General features: G+C 45.8%; 1 protein-coding gene across 1 annotated transcript in view; it reads right to left on the reverse strand.

The window, feature by feature from the left end:
- LOC148147392 (uncharacterized) overlaps positions 1–14365 on the reverse strand; it is a 78200-nt gene extending 63835 nt beyond the window's left edge. Inside the window, exons 1-4 of the mRNA XM_087995614.1 lie at positions 14276–14365; positions 9921–10370; positions 8796–8940; positions 2655–2802 (exon numbers count right to left, since the gene is read on the reverse strand). Of these exons, the coding sequence (XP_087851740.1) occupies positions 2655–2802; positions 8796–8940; positions 9921–10370; positions 14276–14360 (828 nt within the window). The 5' untranslated portion in view covers positions 14361–14365. The remainder of the gene's footprint in view (positions 1–2654; positions 2803–8795; positions 8941–9920; positions 10371–14275) is intronic.
- Between the last annotated feature and the right edge of the window lie 988 nt (positions 14366–15353).

The following is a 15353-nucleotide window of genomic DNA, read 5'->3' on the forward strand; positions in this document are numbered from 1 at the left end:
CACGCACACACAGACACACACACGCACAAACAGACACACATGCACACACACGCACACACACAGACACACACACAGACACAAAGACACACACGCACACACACACCCACACAGACACACTCGCACACACAAACACACAGACACACACACACACAGACCCACACACACAGGCACACACGCACAGACACAGGACACGCACACACACACAGACAGACACACACACATATACACACTCAGACACGCACACACACAAACACACATACACACACACAGACACACAGACACACACACACACACAAACACACACGCACACACACACAGGCAAGCACACAGGCACACACACACAGACACACACACAGACACATGCACACACACAGACACACATGCACACACACAGACACACAAACAGACACGCACACATAGACGCACGCACAGACACATACACTCACGCACACACACAGACACAGACACACGCACACACACACAGACACACACAGACACACATGCACACACACAGAGACACACACACACAGGCGCACACACGCACACACACACAGACGCACATGCACACACACCCACACAGACACAAAAACACACACAAACACACAGACACACACAGAGGCACACACACACACACAGACACACGTGCACACACACAAACACACACACAGGTAGACAAACACACACACAGACACACATGCACACACACAGACACACAAACACACACTTAGACACACACACACAGACACACAAACAGACACACACACGCGCACACACACTCACGCACATACACGCGCACACACAGACACACACGTACACACACAGACACACATGCACACACACACACAGACACACACACACATATTTATATACACACACACAGACACACACACACACACAGACCAACACACTGCAACAGACTCAATCACAAGGTTCTCCATAAGAGCTACAGGGCCGACAGAATCAGTGGGGACAGGACCATTTCATTCACGGAGGGACCTCTGGGAATATGCTGAGAATCATGGGGACAGCTGGAACAGAGCCCATGGCTTCATGGGGGACATTAAGATGACGGTGAGTAACTACCCCTGCTGCTCTCAATCCCCTCCTCACTCTCACCCTGAGATGGGGAATCAAACGAAAGCTGCAGACTGTGGGACCATGGATCTGGTGCTTTCCTCTGCCTCTCCCTCCAACATCCCAACCCTCCCGTTCTGATTGGCTGCTTTCAGATTCCCAGGAAGTGCCGGCTGGGGCCCTCCTCACAGCCATGAGGAGGCGGAAGTTCAAACCCAGGTCACTGGTGAGGGGGCATTGTAACGTGATCTCACAGGTGAGCTGCCAGGGGAAATGGGTACCTAGTGTGCCAACTCCATGGAGGACAGGTTCTGCTGCAGGGAACACAGATGGGGACATTAATGGGAGGCCTACAGAAGGTGGTTGATGGGAATGCACACTGAGATGCTTGGTACATTAGCAGGCCATGTCAGACAGCCTATCAAAGGGCATGGAGAAGCTCAGTCCCAATGTGACAGAGGGCACTGCACAGAGCTTGGATCCCATCATTTCCCCTGTGGCAGTGGGAGCCAGCTCCTTGACTGCAGCAGCTGACAGGGCAGTGATCCAGTATCTGTGCTCACTGTCTCAGCCTCTGAAGCACAGACAGAAGCCAAGAAACCCCTCAATGCTGCAGTGTGAGTTCAGACTGAGGTCGTGCTTTGTCCCATGCAGGCTCAGACCCGCTGTGAACATGACTGTGGATCCCAGTGGGCAAAGGGGTTTGCAGGGTCTTGGAGCAAGCCAGCAGCTCGTCCTCCAACAGATCACTAGGGATCTGGGGATGCTGCCTGGGGGACTGGCAGAGGCACCATGGGGCATCAACCAGATGCCCTCTCTCAGGGTAACAGCATTTGTGCTCTCACTGTGGCCACTCCACCAGTCCCCTTGCTGTTGTCCCTTACTCTGTCAGTCCAGACAGCTGCTGTCTGTTGTGAGATGGTGCAGTCCGAAGCCAGGCCCAGGGTCTCCCCAGGAAATCCTGCAAAAGCCACCTGCAGTCTCCCCCATTGGAAGTCAGCTGCCTTCCACTAACCATGCAGTAACCAATGGGGTAAAGCTGCACAGGAACACCAGGACAGGCCCTCGGGCACTGCACAAGGATGGTCAGTTCCCATTTGTCCATGTCACTGGCTATGTTCCTGAATAAAGATTCTGTGATGCACATGTTTGTTGCTTGGCCCTGGGTGGTCCAAGTTGGGGAATTCAGTATTACATCAGGCAGGGAGGCTGCTGTGTAAAACCAGGATAGCAGCTCATCACCTGGTTCCAGACACACACAGGGCTCAGGGAGCACCTTCTCAAGAGGCTGTACCATGTGGGGTATACTGGAAACAGCTGGCACCACAGCACCCATCTCCAGGAGGGCACAGGGCTCATGTAGTCTCATCACAAGCAACACTACAAAGCTGAGACTTTCCCCCTTGGTCATTGTTCAGATTATCCAGTTAGAAACGATCTGATTCTATTGAACTGTTGCAGTAAAATATTTGTGTGATCCTTACTCCGGGGGGTATTTAATACTCAAATATTATCAAGTCAGACAATGTCACATTTCCTTACTGCACCCTTATTAATTACTGCATTGTGAAAACACTTACCCATGAGAAAGTGGCAGTAACTGTAAATGCTAAAACACCTTTCACATCCACTTTGATCACAGCAGCCTTAACATTTGGAAGTACAAAGGTTTCACTGTCCATTGGAAAATCCATATCCATCAGGACCTTACGTAGATCAGACTCCAGGCTGGAAAATGCACAGACAGTTAGCTCTGGACTGGATAAGAAACAGGGATTCACACATTAGGGTCAATATTAACTTATTTATTCAGTTCAGTCTATGTCATGAACCAAAAACAGTAATTGCTGGTGAAACTCAGCAGGTCAGGTATCTGTGGGGAGAAAGGAGAATGAATGTTCCGAGTCCAGTGACTCTGCATCAGAACCCATCAGCCTTTATCATGATGTCATCACTATGTGTGCTGCTCTGATCCCTTCCTGCCATGCTCAGTCTGATAATAAACATACTGTAATAATTGCTAAGGTGTCTGATCTGAGTCTCTGTTAAGCCCCAAAGAAACCACATCACCACCAGCTCAAACATAGCAGCTTCAATGGGGGCATCAGTCTCTTCTCAGGTCCTTCTCAGATGAATCTGAAGAACCATGAGGTAAGATTAAACTGGGAGACAAGAGGATTGTCAGACTTCCTGAAGGCAGTGGCTCAATGGCTTACCCAGCGTGAGGTGCAGTTACTGAACACTGTAGTGACTGATACAAGGTCAGTCAGGTAGATCTCAGAGAATATGGGTTCTCTGATTGGGGCTGTTAACTTGGTCCAATCAGGGAGCCTTGGCTGACAGATACAAACTGGAGTGTCAGGGGTTCTGCTCCCTCCAGGAGCCAGCCCTGAGCTCGCTGGGTCAGTGTTATAGACTACGCTGGTGTAAATAAAGGGTGACTTGGTGATGGGATATCAGCTTTCAGTGAGTTATTTCTGTAATGATGAGAAAAAAGCACGTTCCTGAAGAGATCCACTTGCAACAGGTGTCTTTGAGATGGGGTCAACATTTCTGGTATCGTGCTGCTATTTGGGAAGCTTGACTCATTCAATCCTGCCGTCGAAGACTGGGCCCAGAATGTGGAAAAATGCAGTATTTTTTCCAGCAAATGACATTAGAGCAGATAACAAGCAATGAGTAATTCTCCTGACAGCGCGTGGCCTCACAACCTTTTTGGTTATTAGGAGCCTGAGTTTCCTTGCAGCACCAGACACTAAAACATTTCAAGAGCTGATGGATTTAGTGAAGGTTTGTTACAGACCCAAGCCTGCTCTCATTCTGAGACACCATCGGTATTTCTCGACAATGTGAGAACCTTTCAGGGAAATCCGTATCAGGACCTGGATGAGGTTAAGACAACTGACAGGGGAATATGATTTTGGTTTAACCCTCAGTGAGATGCTGAGACACCGTTTGGTGTGTGGGCTTTATGAGGTGACCACGCAAAAGCACTGACTAGCTGAAGCCCAACAGGACTTCAAACAGGCACTACAACTGGCTTTCTGGTTGGAAAATGCAGCAAGTGGAGCTGGAGTTACAGGGTATGTTGGTGGAAGTGGACAGCCTCACCAGGCCGACTGAGCTTGGGAACATCACATGAGGGAAGGCCATTGCACAGCCTCACTCAGGACATATCCTGAACAGAGGGACCCTTGGACAGCCCACAGCAAAACCCCAAAACAAAGCCAAGCCTCGGACAACCAGTTAACGTTTTCTTCTTGATCCGGCCTGGCAGACCATTGTAGTCACAGCCAGTATGTGGACCCGAGATGGCAAAGGGGTCCCACTTGGCCTGAATTGAATAAGAACTCACAGGCCGTTATCCAGGAGAGTGCACACACTGGAAAGTTCACCGACAGCTGGTTCGGAACAGTTAAAATGCTCCATCATCTCCAAATCAGAACCAATCAAAATAAAGGTCTGGTTAAATGGTCACCCAGTTCCAATGGAGGTCCATACCAGCGCGACTGTATCAGTGATTGTGGAACCAGTCTTTACCAAAATTCCCTCTGGACTCTAACCCTTAAGTCTGTGTAAGACCTCAGCCAGGCTGAGAGCCTATACTGGGGAGCCTTTCCAGATTAAGGGTACAACTTCAGTTCCGGTCTTTTCTGAGAAGGAGCTGGGTCAGTTCCCACTGATTGTAGTAAAAGGCCCAGGCCCAAGCTTGATAGGACAGAACTGGTTGAGATTCATTGAAAAAAGATCCCGAGGCTCCTTCATCTGTACCGGAGCATAAGCCTTTCCTTGGGTTGGTGGATTATTCCAGAACGTTCCTCCACAACCTGGCCTCCATTCTGGCATCCTTCCATCTTCTATTGAAAAAGGGTCAGCCTTGGGAATGGCCTTGGAGCTCAGATGTAGCCTTTAGGGAAGTAGAGAAGCAGCTGTCATTGTCTCAGGTATTTGCTCACTGCAATCCCAAGCGAGATATGGTGCTGATGTGCGATACCTCCCTGTGGGATATCAGGGTAGGGTTGGCTCACTGGAGGGCCAATGGAGAGGAACGCCCGATAGTGCATGCTTCCTGGATTTTGGCTGATGCTGAACGAAGATACGCCCAGATAGAGAAGGAAGGTTTTGCGGTCACCTTTGATGTGAGAAAGTTCCACTGTGCCTTTCCGTGTGTACATTTGTAATAGGAACAGACCACAATCCCCTGCTAGGGCTACTTAATGAGGACTGGGCCATGCCACCCAGAGCTTCAGGATGAATACAGTGGTGGGCCCTTATTCTTAGGCAGACAGTGACAAGTTGGACCCCTGTCCGGGAGGCCAAGTGGGAAATGCAGATGCCATGAGGCGCCTCCCACTGGCCAGTGATTCCACCACAAGAAGAGTCTGTTCTGGTTTTAAACTTTCTGGACACCCTTCTGGTCACCACTGAAAATATCAGATTGTCGCCACAAAAACATCCCGTCCTGGCAAAACAAAAACAGCTGGTGGTGAGAGAGGAAAGAAACCATCACCAGAATTGAGACCTTTCTGGACTCAGTGAGACCAGATCACCATAAAGGGTGGCATATTGTTATGGAGAGCAAGAGTGATTGTCCTGAGGAAAGGTCATTGACAGATACTGGCTGAACTCCACCGGGGTCATCCAGGGGATTCCATAATGAAGATGTTAGTGAGAAGTTACATCTGGTGGCCAGGATTGGATGATGACATAGCTGCATTGGTGGGGCAGTGCCCAGAGTGCCAATGAGGATACAAATTACCACCAGCAGCTCCCCAACATTTGTGGGAATGACTGGGTAAACCCTGAACTCAGTCACATGTCTACAACGCCAGTCCTTTCACACACTCCGTGTTTTCAGTCATTGTGGATGCTCATTTAAAGTGGTTGGATCTGCACAGAATCCATTTGTTCAACACGGGGAAAACGATTGGAAAGGTGCAAGCATCTTCTACAATGCATGGACTCGAGGGAATGTTGGTCACAGACAACGGGCCATTATTTCCCCAAGCTGAGTGGCATTAGGCAGGAAGGGACAGCCCCATACCATCCACTGATGATGTTACCCAGTACGGTGATGAAACATCTGAAAACGAATCCCAATATTCTGCTTGTAGGACCTCATTCCTTTTTTTAAGCCATGAATTTGATACCTGTGCAGTCTACAACCATTGGCTGTTCACCCTTCCACTCCAAACTGTTCCTCCTCTCCAATACAGCAGAGCCAACCACGGTGCAACAGATTTTAGGGTCATTACATTCTTCTCAGAGGCCATTACCCCCAGCAGGATCCATTGTGGGTCTATCTGTTTTGCAGGGGGATAGCCACAGGGGATTCCTGGACTTGCTGCATCGTTCTGTGACTCGGCCAGGTGATCAACTATTCACTTTCTCACTTTGGAGTCTTAGCCTGTGATGTGACCATCTCCCTGTACGTGTTATCCTCGATACCCTCAGCCTCCCAGATGCTCCACAGTGTCCCCAGTCTCTGCTCCAGCTCTGAAACCCAGGCTCCCTTCCTGTAGCTGCAGCTGGAGCCACTTCCTGCACATGTTCTGGTCCCACTTTCCCCACAGAGCAGGAGGGGCACACCACGGCATTGAGATCTACTCCCATGACTTTCTGCTCAATTAGACCCTCAGATCGTCTATAAAATCAATAACGTTGATTTTTTCCAGGTTCTTCTTCTCTGGGCCACAGCACTTGTAAACTATAAACCCAAAATAAAGACGTTAAGTGATAAAAATAAATTAAACGCTCACCTAACCTAACTCAGTAAATCTTCTTGCCCCACATGACTATTTGATTCTTCCCAGAGTGCCTCACTATGATGCTGACTGTGGGACACCCTTCCCAGAGTGCTTCATAGTGATGCTGACTGTGGCACACCCTTCCCAGAGTGCTTCACCATGATGCTGACTGTGGGACACCCTTCCCAGACTGCTTCGCTGTGATGCTGACTGTGGGACATCCTTCCCAGACTGCTTCATAGTGATGCTGAGTGTGGCACACCCTTCCCAGACTGCTTCACTGTGATGCTGTCTGTGGGACACCCTTCCCAGACTGCTTCACCGTGATGCTGACTGTGGGACACCCTTCCCACAGTGCTTCACCGTGATGCTGACTGTGGGACACCCTTCCCAGACTGCTTCACCGTGATGCTGACTGTGGGACACCCTTCCCAGACTGCTTCACTGTGATGCTGACTGTGGGACACCCTTCCCAGACTGCTTCACCGTGATGCTGACTGTGGGACACCCTTCCCAGACTGCTTCACTGTGATGCTGACTGTGGGACATCCTTCCCAGACTGCTTCACTGGGATGCTGACTGTGGGACATCCTTCCCAGACTGCTTCACTGGGATGTTAATGATGCAATACTCATATATGACGATTTCAGTTGAGTGTCCTTGTGAGTGATGAGCAGTCTTTACCCGAGATGAATGATGATCTTCCCTTTGCTTCATGCTCCCTTTCCTGTTGCTGTCCTTGCATCTTCAGTGACCTGTCAGCCTCCACCATTTCTATCCTTCCCCTTTATATAACCATCAATGTTCCCACTTTACCCTCGGAGCCCATGGTTCTGTGAATTGTGATGCCCTCATTGGCCTTACACCTCCTCCATGTTGTGGCCAAAGTGGCAGCACCTTGTGAGAACAATCGCACCCTTAGCATTCTGTCCCATCCCATGCTCCAGGAAATCCCAGCCTTCCATCTTGAATTTCCTCCTTTCACTCCCACCATTTCCTCATCAACCCAATCCAATGAACCTCATCCTCAGACCTGAGCTTCCTGCTTTCCCCAGGACTCCATGGAAAGGACCCTGAAAAGCCCCTGACCATTAATACCCAAACCTCCAGCTCGGACCATGTCCGAGTCCCCAGAGTAACTTGGGCAGGCCAGCCTCAAATGAGAGACAGCCCAAAGACCGGTGTCCCCACAGCACCCCAGCTGATGTACCTGTGATCTCCAACCTGCTTGAACGTTACCTCAGGGCTGTTCCTGGCCTGGTCCCTGGACTGCAGGGATCCCCACATTCTGGAAGACTGTGGCCAAGCCCCTGGACTGGGATGAGATGAGTTCCTTGACACATAGTCCCCTTCACTCCACTAAGGACTGGTCCCTTTGACCTTTAGACAGAGCCATTTGCTTGAAGCCCATGCAATGTGTTGCCACATAAGCTGCTGCCACAAGCTCTCGGTGTGACATTGACAGAGCCCAGTGCTGTACAACAACAACATGTCCAGCCCCTTGACTGCTCAGTGCTCCCAACCATGGCACGCTGCCTGTCTCTCCCTCTGCTGCTAAAAAGCAATGCAGGCCACAGAGCCTCCAAGTCAGCGCAAAATGTGTCAGTTTGAATGAAATGGCAGAATACAGTGTTCAGGCTCATTTTTACTGGGTCTATGAACTTGAAATAAAACATTTGAACTAAGCACACAACACAATGCATTTTAATATTTCACATTCTTTGAGGGGTTTTAATGACAAGCAAAACATTGAAGGTGAAAAATAGCAGCTTTGCATTACACAGGAGATTTTATTCACTTGTCAGAAACCTTCAAACTAGGCGAACACTCCTCACAGACACCTTCCTGAAGCAGGAAGGAACCGAAACCTGGCAGTGAATCTGTTTAATCCTTGGATAAAATACGTCCAAAATGTGCCCCTTCACCACATCAACTTTTAAACATTGTTGTCAACTTCAAGTTGTTCACACTTACCCGACTGAAATGTTCCCATCACATTGCCCCAGGATTCTGTTGGTCAGTAACATTGCACAGCGAGCATCATTTACTTTCAATTGTCCTTTCCTTGTGAGGTCAGTCAATTTGTTTTTCTGATATAAGCAATCAGCCAATGGTGATTCTAATAGGAAAGGGACAGTGAGAAAGAAGAGGGAATCTCAACATTTCAATATCAGGAAAATATTTCGAAATTTGAAATGTTATGTACATGTGCTTGCAAATTGCAGTGTAATGTTAAAAAGACTTTCTGTACACACATCTCCATCTTAGTCTAGAACTTTATCCTGAACAGCACAATTAAAATTGTGAAACACTGACAGGAAATGCTGGAACTACCCAGCAGGCCTGCAGTATCTGGGGAGAGGGAAACTGAATGTACGTGGCAACTCAATGATGTCCAGCCAGATCTTTCTCCCGAGTGAAAGGTACTGCATCAGAAACAGGAACAATACAAGGAAAGGAGAAAGGAAGCTTGGGACTGGGAAAGTAAATCACTTGTGGTCCTGATAGAGCATCGGGAACATTAAACTCTTAATGTGGATCCTGATAAATTGCTGAAAACTTCACATCTGCTGTGATTATTATTAATCATCTAATTCACCAAAAACCTTTCAGTTTTATTAGATTACAATTGAATCTGGTAAGAACAGACATTGCCAAATCTAGCTGGACAGGAACTAATATTCCTGTAATACTGGGAGTAGTTTACCTGTGAGAAATATACTCTAAAGCTTAAAGAAATGCATATTCCACAACCTGGGTTTAAAGCCATCGATCCTTTTCATTAAGCAGGCCATGAAATTAATTGTGTTGTGATGTACAATTAACATTATTGACAGAATCAAGGTGTTGTTTTTAGTGTTCGTCTGGTGCTCCATAATATAGCCCAGGCCTCCCATCTCCCCCTCCCCATTGACTGGGGACATCTCTGAAGACAGGGAGCAGCACACACCCCCCACTCACACTTTCCTCCTCCTGTGGTTGTAGGAGAAACAGAGAAAGCCTGGGCCTATGTTTCTATTTTATTCTTTATCTGTGAGAAATAGAGTCATAAAGTCACATATCTGTGATTCACAATGTGTCAGTTATTATTCTACTCACCACATGCTCCTTCAGATCCAGTAAATTCCAAATAAGAAGCATTTTCCATGTGAACTGGACTGAAGTCTGACTGATTTATGTAAATAATGTCTCTCAGCAATGGTGAACTCTTGTGTGAACTGCTATTGGTGAGAGTGAAATGTTGACAAAATTTCCCTCCAGTGGACATGGCAGTTGGACACGACTTTCCAATATCACCACGGGTTATGTAGAGTTGGCCAACGGATCCTTTCCAGGTGATGCAGATTTCTGATGAAGCTGCAGGTGTAGGTGCTGCAGGATCTTGTGTCCAGGAAGATGAACCATTCCCAATGAGATGAGCTTCTATTTCTAAGCCTGTTTCCTTTACAGACACTTTCAATGAACATGGGTCTGGGCCAATGTAGTGATGAGATTTATTAATGTGACTGTTCAGGTATCCACAAACTGTAAACTCAGCACCAACTATTGCTGCAAATACAATCACAAGGTAAGCATTAATCAACACCTGAGAAATTTTCTCAGAAGCTTTTTAAATCAATACTGTGACTTTGCTGGAAAATTGAGGGAAATCCCACACTAATTGCATAATCAGGAATTGATAATCAGCAACAACAACAACTTTTCTTTTCATAGCACCTTTAGAGGAATAAAATGGTCCAAGGCCCTTCACAAGAGTGTTCTCAAACAAAACGTTGATGCCGTTGTAAGGTCTCAATAGTATTTGTAAAACACAGGCTAAAATATTAAAACATTTTGCTGGTCAGAATTATATAAGGATGGAGTCAAGAACTGGGTGAAGAATCGACAGTGTCTGTGTCATAAATAATGTTGTAATATGTTGTATAAAGCTGGGATTTGGCTGTAACTCAGGAGAGGTGATTTTACATTTTATGATGATCAGACTCGCTGTCCTTGTATACACATGAAAATATACAACTGTTTGACCTATTTCCTCAATCCTCCATCAACTTATCAAGTTGTGTGATAAAATAAAGCCACAGTCAAAGGCTTTAATCTTGCCAACACTGAGATAGAGGAAGTTATAGCTCTTCCAAAACAGAACCCTGGAAAAGGGATCAGGAAATGAAAAGGCAATAGATATTACCGAACAGCAAAGTGACACTGTGAGTTTAATCTGTAACTTTGATGAAATGAACTTGCCTGAGATTTTGCACTGAAAGGGGATCGCATGTTCAGAGAGTTCACAATATTCCCTCCTCCTGCCGTGTCTGTTCCCTTCTTCAGCCTGAGCCTGTCAGCAAGGAAGAAGGTCAGGAACAGAATCTCATGTCACATCCTGCTCACTGAGGAGGCCTTTCACCAAACTGAATTACTTCGCTGCTGGAGAGCTTATTGGACTTTGACTGGAGGAAGTTTCAGGATTCAGGAGGATAAATGTATTTTTCCAATTTTATATTCAGTTTTTGAACTTGTTGTAACTAAGTGTGTGAAGGGAACCAGCTCCCTGTTTTCTCACTCCTATTAGTCAGCTGCAAAAACATTTTATTTATTTTGTTCAGCACACAGTGATGATCTTTCAACTTCAACCAAGTTCACTACACAATGCAAGAGCCCATTTTCAAGCCTTTCTTGAATGAAAAGAGGACTTTTATGACTCACTTGATTCAAGAACCAATGATTAAAATGAACAGACGCACACAAACACAGAGGTAGGAAGTTCAAAATAGACAGTGGTAGAGGCAGTGAGAATAATGTTTATGTGGCCTTTAGACACCTTGGGGTGTTATTTCTTCACCTGAAATCAGAGTTTAGTGACTTTTATCCTCAACAGTTCAGAATCTGTAGATCTTTGAATTCTTGGTGAACAGTTGTTTCTCAAATTTACTTTTTCACTGGGTGCTGTTTCTGAGATAATGTTAGAAACAGAAAGAGGGAGAGAGAATTCCAGCTCTTGCTACACAAATTCACTTTTCATTCTCTCAGTCCTGATGCTGAAAAGCAGCTGTTGAAATACAGTTCAGTGTGTATTCCAGAGTCGCAATACTTTGTTTTTTCAAGTTGTCTGATTGATTGGTAACTCTTGCATCTCCCAAAATATTAAAGCAACACACACAACTGTACTAATTTGGGGGAGAAAATATCTTAATGGTTACTCATTACATTTCTTCAAATAAAATGGTAATTTCACCGTAGATAGATTGTTTCATACAAATGGGTCTCATGAATCTTGCTCAACCTTTGGGCAGGTGGCCCCTGCAGCCATTTTAGATCCATGTTTTCCCTTTTTGGCAACCGTGTTACTCTCTGAAAGGTCTCAGGTACAACAATCTGATGTTAGAGGTTAAAATTTGGTCACCCATTTTTGTCATTATCATTATGTAAAAGGGATGGCAGGAGGGAGGGTGGGGCCGATCAGGGATAGTAAGGGAACTTGCGCCTGGAATAGGAGGAAATAGGGGAGGTCCTTAATGAATACTTTCCCTCAGGATTACCTACTGCGAGGGACCTTGACATTCATGAGGACAGCGTGAAACAGACTGATATGCTCAAACAGTTTGATTTTGGGAAGGAAGATGTTCTGAAAATTTTGAAAAGCATAAAGATAGATAAATCCCGTGGGCCAGGCAGAATATATCCAAGGTTACTACAGGAAGTGAGGGAAGAGATTGCTGCACCTTTGGCAATGATCATTGCATTCTCACTGTCCACTGGAATAGTGCCAGTTGATTGGAGGGTGGCAAACATTTTTCCTTTGTTCAAGAAATGAAATAGAGATAATCCTGGGAATTACACTCAGTCCCCAAGCAGTCTTATGATGCTGATGGGCAAGTACTGGAGAAGATTCTGAGAGACAGATTTTCTGATTACTTGGAAAACCATAGTTTGAATAGAAATAGTCAGCATGGTTTGTGAGGGGCAGGTCATGCCTCACAAACTTTATTGAATTCTTTGACGATATGACAAAACATGTTGATGAAGGTAGAGCAGTGGATGTGGTGTACATGGATTTTAGGAAGGCAATTGATAAGATTCCCCATGGTAGGCTCATACAGAAAGTAAGGAGGCATGGGATACAGGGAAACTGTCTGTCTGAATACAGAATTAGCTGGCCCATAGAAGACAGAGAGTGATGGTTGATGGAAAGTATTCGCCTGTAGCTTGGTGAACAGTGGTGTTCTGCTGGGAACAGGTCTGGGACATCTGTTCTTTGTGGTGTTTATAAATGAGTAGGATGAAGAAGTGGAAAGATGGATTAGTAAGTTTGTTGATGACACAAAGATTGGTGGAGTTGTGGATAGTGCAGAGGGCTGTTGTAGGTTGCAACAGGACATTGACAGGATGCAGAACTGGGCTGATAAGTGGCAGATGGCGTTCCACCTGGAAAAGTGTGAAGCTGTTCTCATTGGAAAGTTGAATTTGAATGCTGAATGCAGGATTCAAGGCATGATTCTTGGCAGTGTGGAGGAACAGAGGGATATTGGGTTCCATGTCCATAGATCCCTCAAAGTTGCCACCCAGGTTGACAGGGTTGTTAAGAAGGTGTATGGAGTGTTAGCTTTCATGAGCAGGGGGATTGAGTTTTCGAGCTGCGAGGTTATGCTGCAGCTCTACAGAGCCCTGAAATGTTGTGTTCAGTTCTAGTTGCCTCATTATTGGAAAGCTTTCAAGAAGGTGCAGAGGAGATTTACTAGGACATTACCTGGACTGGAGGGCATGACATCTGAAGAAAGGAGCTAGGGTTTTTCTTATTGGAGCGAAGAAGGATGAGAGGTGACTTGATAGAGGTGTATAAGATGTTCAGAGGCATAGATTGAGTGGATTGCCAGAGAGTTTTTCCCATGGCAGAATGTCTATCATGAAGGGGCATAATTTTAAGGTAATTGATGGAAGATTTAGGGGAGATATCAGAGGTAGGTTCTTTACTCAGAGAGTGGGTTGGGGGCGGGGTATGTGGAATGCACTGCCAGCAGTGGTAGTAGAGTCAGATACATTAGGGACATTTAAGTGAATCTTGGATAGGCACATGGAAGATCGTACAAGGAAGGGTGAATCGGTTAGTCTGATCTTAGAGGAGGATAAAAGACTGGGACAACATTGAGGGCCGAATGGCCTGAACTGTGCTGGACTATTCTATGTTCTGTCAGCAGCATTTGTGTGATAACTTTATCTCTACAATTGTCTTTATTTGTTACTTTACCTTCGACGAACTCTGTTTGTATCGTGTTAATTTTCTGTCTCTCTTTTCAACAGTCAATGATGGGAAATGTACAGAAATCACATTAACACTGGGACCAATGTTCACACTGAGATACATAATCCATCGCATTGGATCACCAGCCTCATTCAGCATGGAAAATAAACTGGGAAATTTAAAAGAAGTCAAACAAAGGAAGTGCTGAGAAATGAATTACCTTTCCCAATGTGAAAGCTGAAGAAACATAACAGAAGGCAGTGACAGTTGATCAGTCTGTGAAAGGAGCTGGTTTTGAGAGGCATCTTCCACTGGGTTCCTCCTCTGGAAAATCAACATTGTGAATATGAGAGCACAGGGTGAGGATCACACAAATGATGGTTACATCCAAAACATGCAAAATTACATGGAGTTAAATGATGACCTGTCATTGTCCCAACACCCAGTGACACCAATTGACAGGATGTAGCTCCCATTTGAAATCACCGTGATCGGTGAATTTTGGGGGAAATTATTGAGATTTTGTTGGAGAGAAAACCTCAGATGGAGTTGTCAGGCTGCTGGGACTCAGCTGTGAGTGACCAAGTGAAACAGGGACTGATAGAGGCTGAGGGCAGCTCATCTGTCCTTGTTAGTTCATGGTCTGAGGAGACCAGAGACCCCAATCTTCATTCTCCTCATGTTTTGAATCATTCAGGACCATACATCATGAAAAAGAGTGAATCAAATTACACCACTGCAGGATATTTAGGGCAGGAATCAGACCAGCCAAAATTAATGGGCAAATAGATGAATAATCAATTGAAAACACACATGGTTATTCAGACCATAACCAATAGACCTGCTACTGGAAACGTATGGTTTATAGGTTTGGGGGAAGATTTGAAGTGGTTCAAGTGATAAACTGGGGATAGGGTCAGAGGTTATTAGTTCAGATTAGGTGTTCAAGTTGGAAATCAGGATGACTGATGTAAATTGGGTTTTGGGCTGGGGTTTGGGAGTTGGGGTTAATGCTGAGGGTTTTTAGTTAAGGAGTGGGGATGGTATATTGGTGAAAGTTTAACCCAGCAAGACCAGCTGCCTCATTGTGACACCAGTTACTGTTAATCCCACTAATGTCAATGCTGTCGACATCACAAGCATTCTGTAAAGGAATGAACAATAGATAAAAAGGTGTGTAATGGAAGAACTGAACTGGGATGGAGCATTTAGTAAGAGGTTTCAGAATGATACTGAACAAACCAATTTCAATGGTCTGAACAATATGAAAATAATTACTCAATACAGCACAGAATGGT

This window comes from Chiloscyllium plagiosum, unplaced genomic scaffold, assembly GCF_037043375.1.
Source record: "Chiloscyllium plagiosum isolate Xiang-an unplaced genomic scaffold, Cpla_swu_hap1 HiC_scaffold_17, whole genome shotgun sequence".
NCBI classification, from domain to species: Eukaryota; Metazoa; Chordata; class Chondrichthyes; order Orectolobiformes; family Hemiscylliidae; genus Chiloscyllium; species Chiloscyllium plagiosum.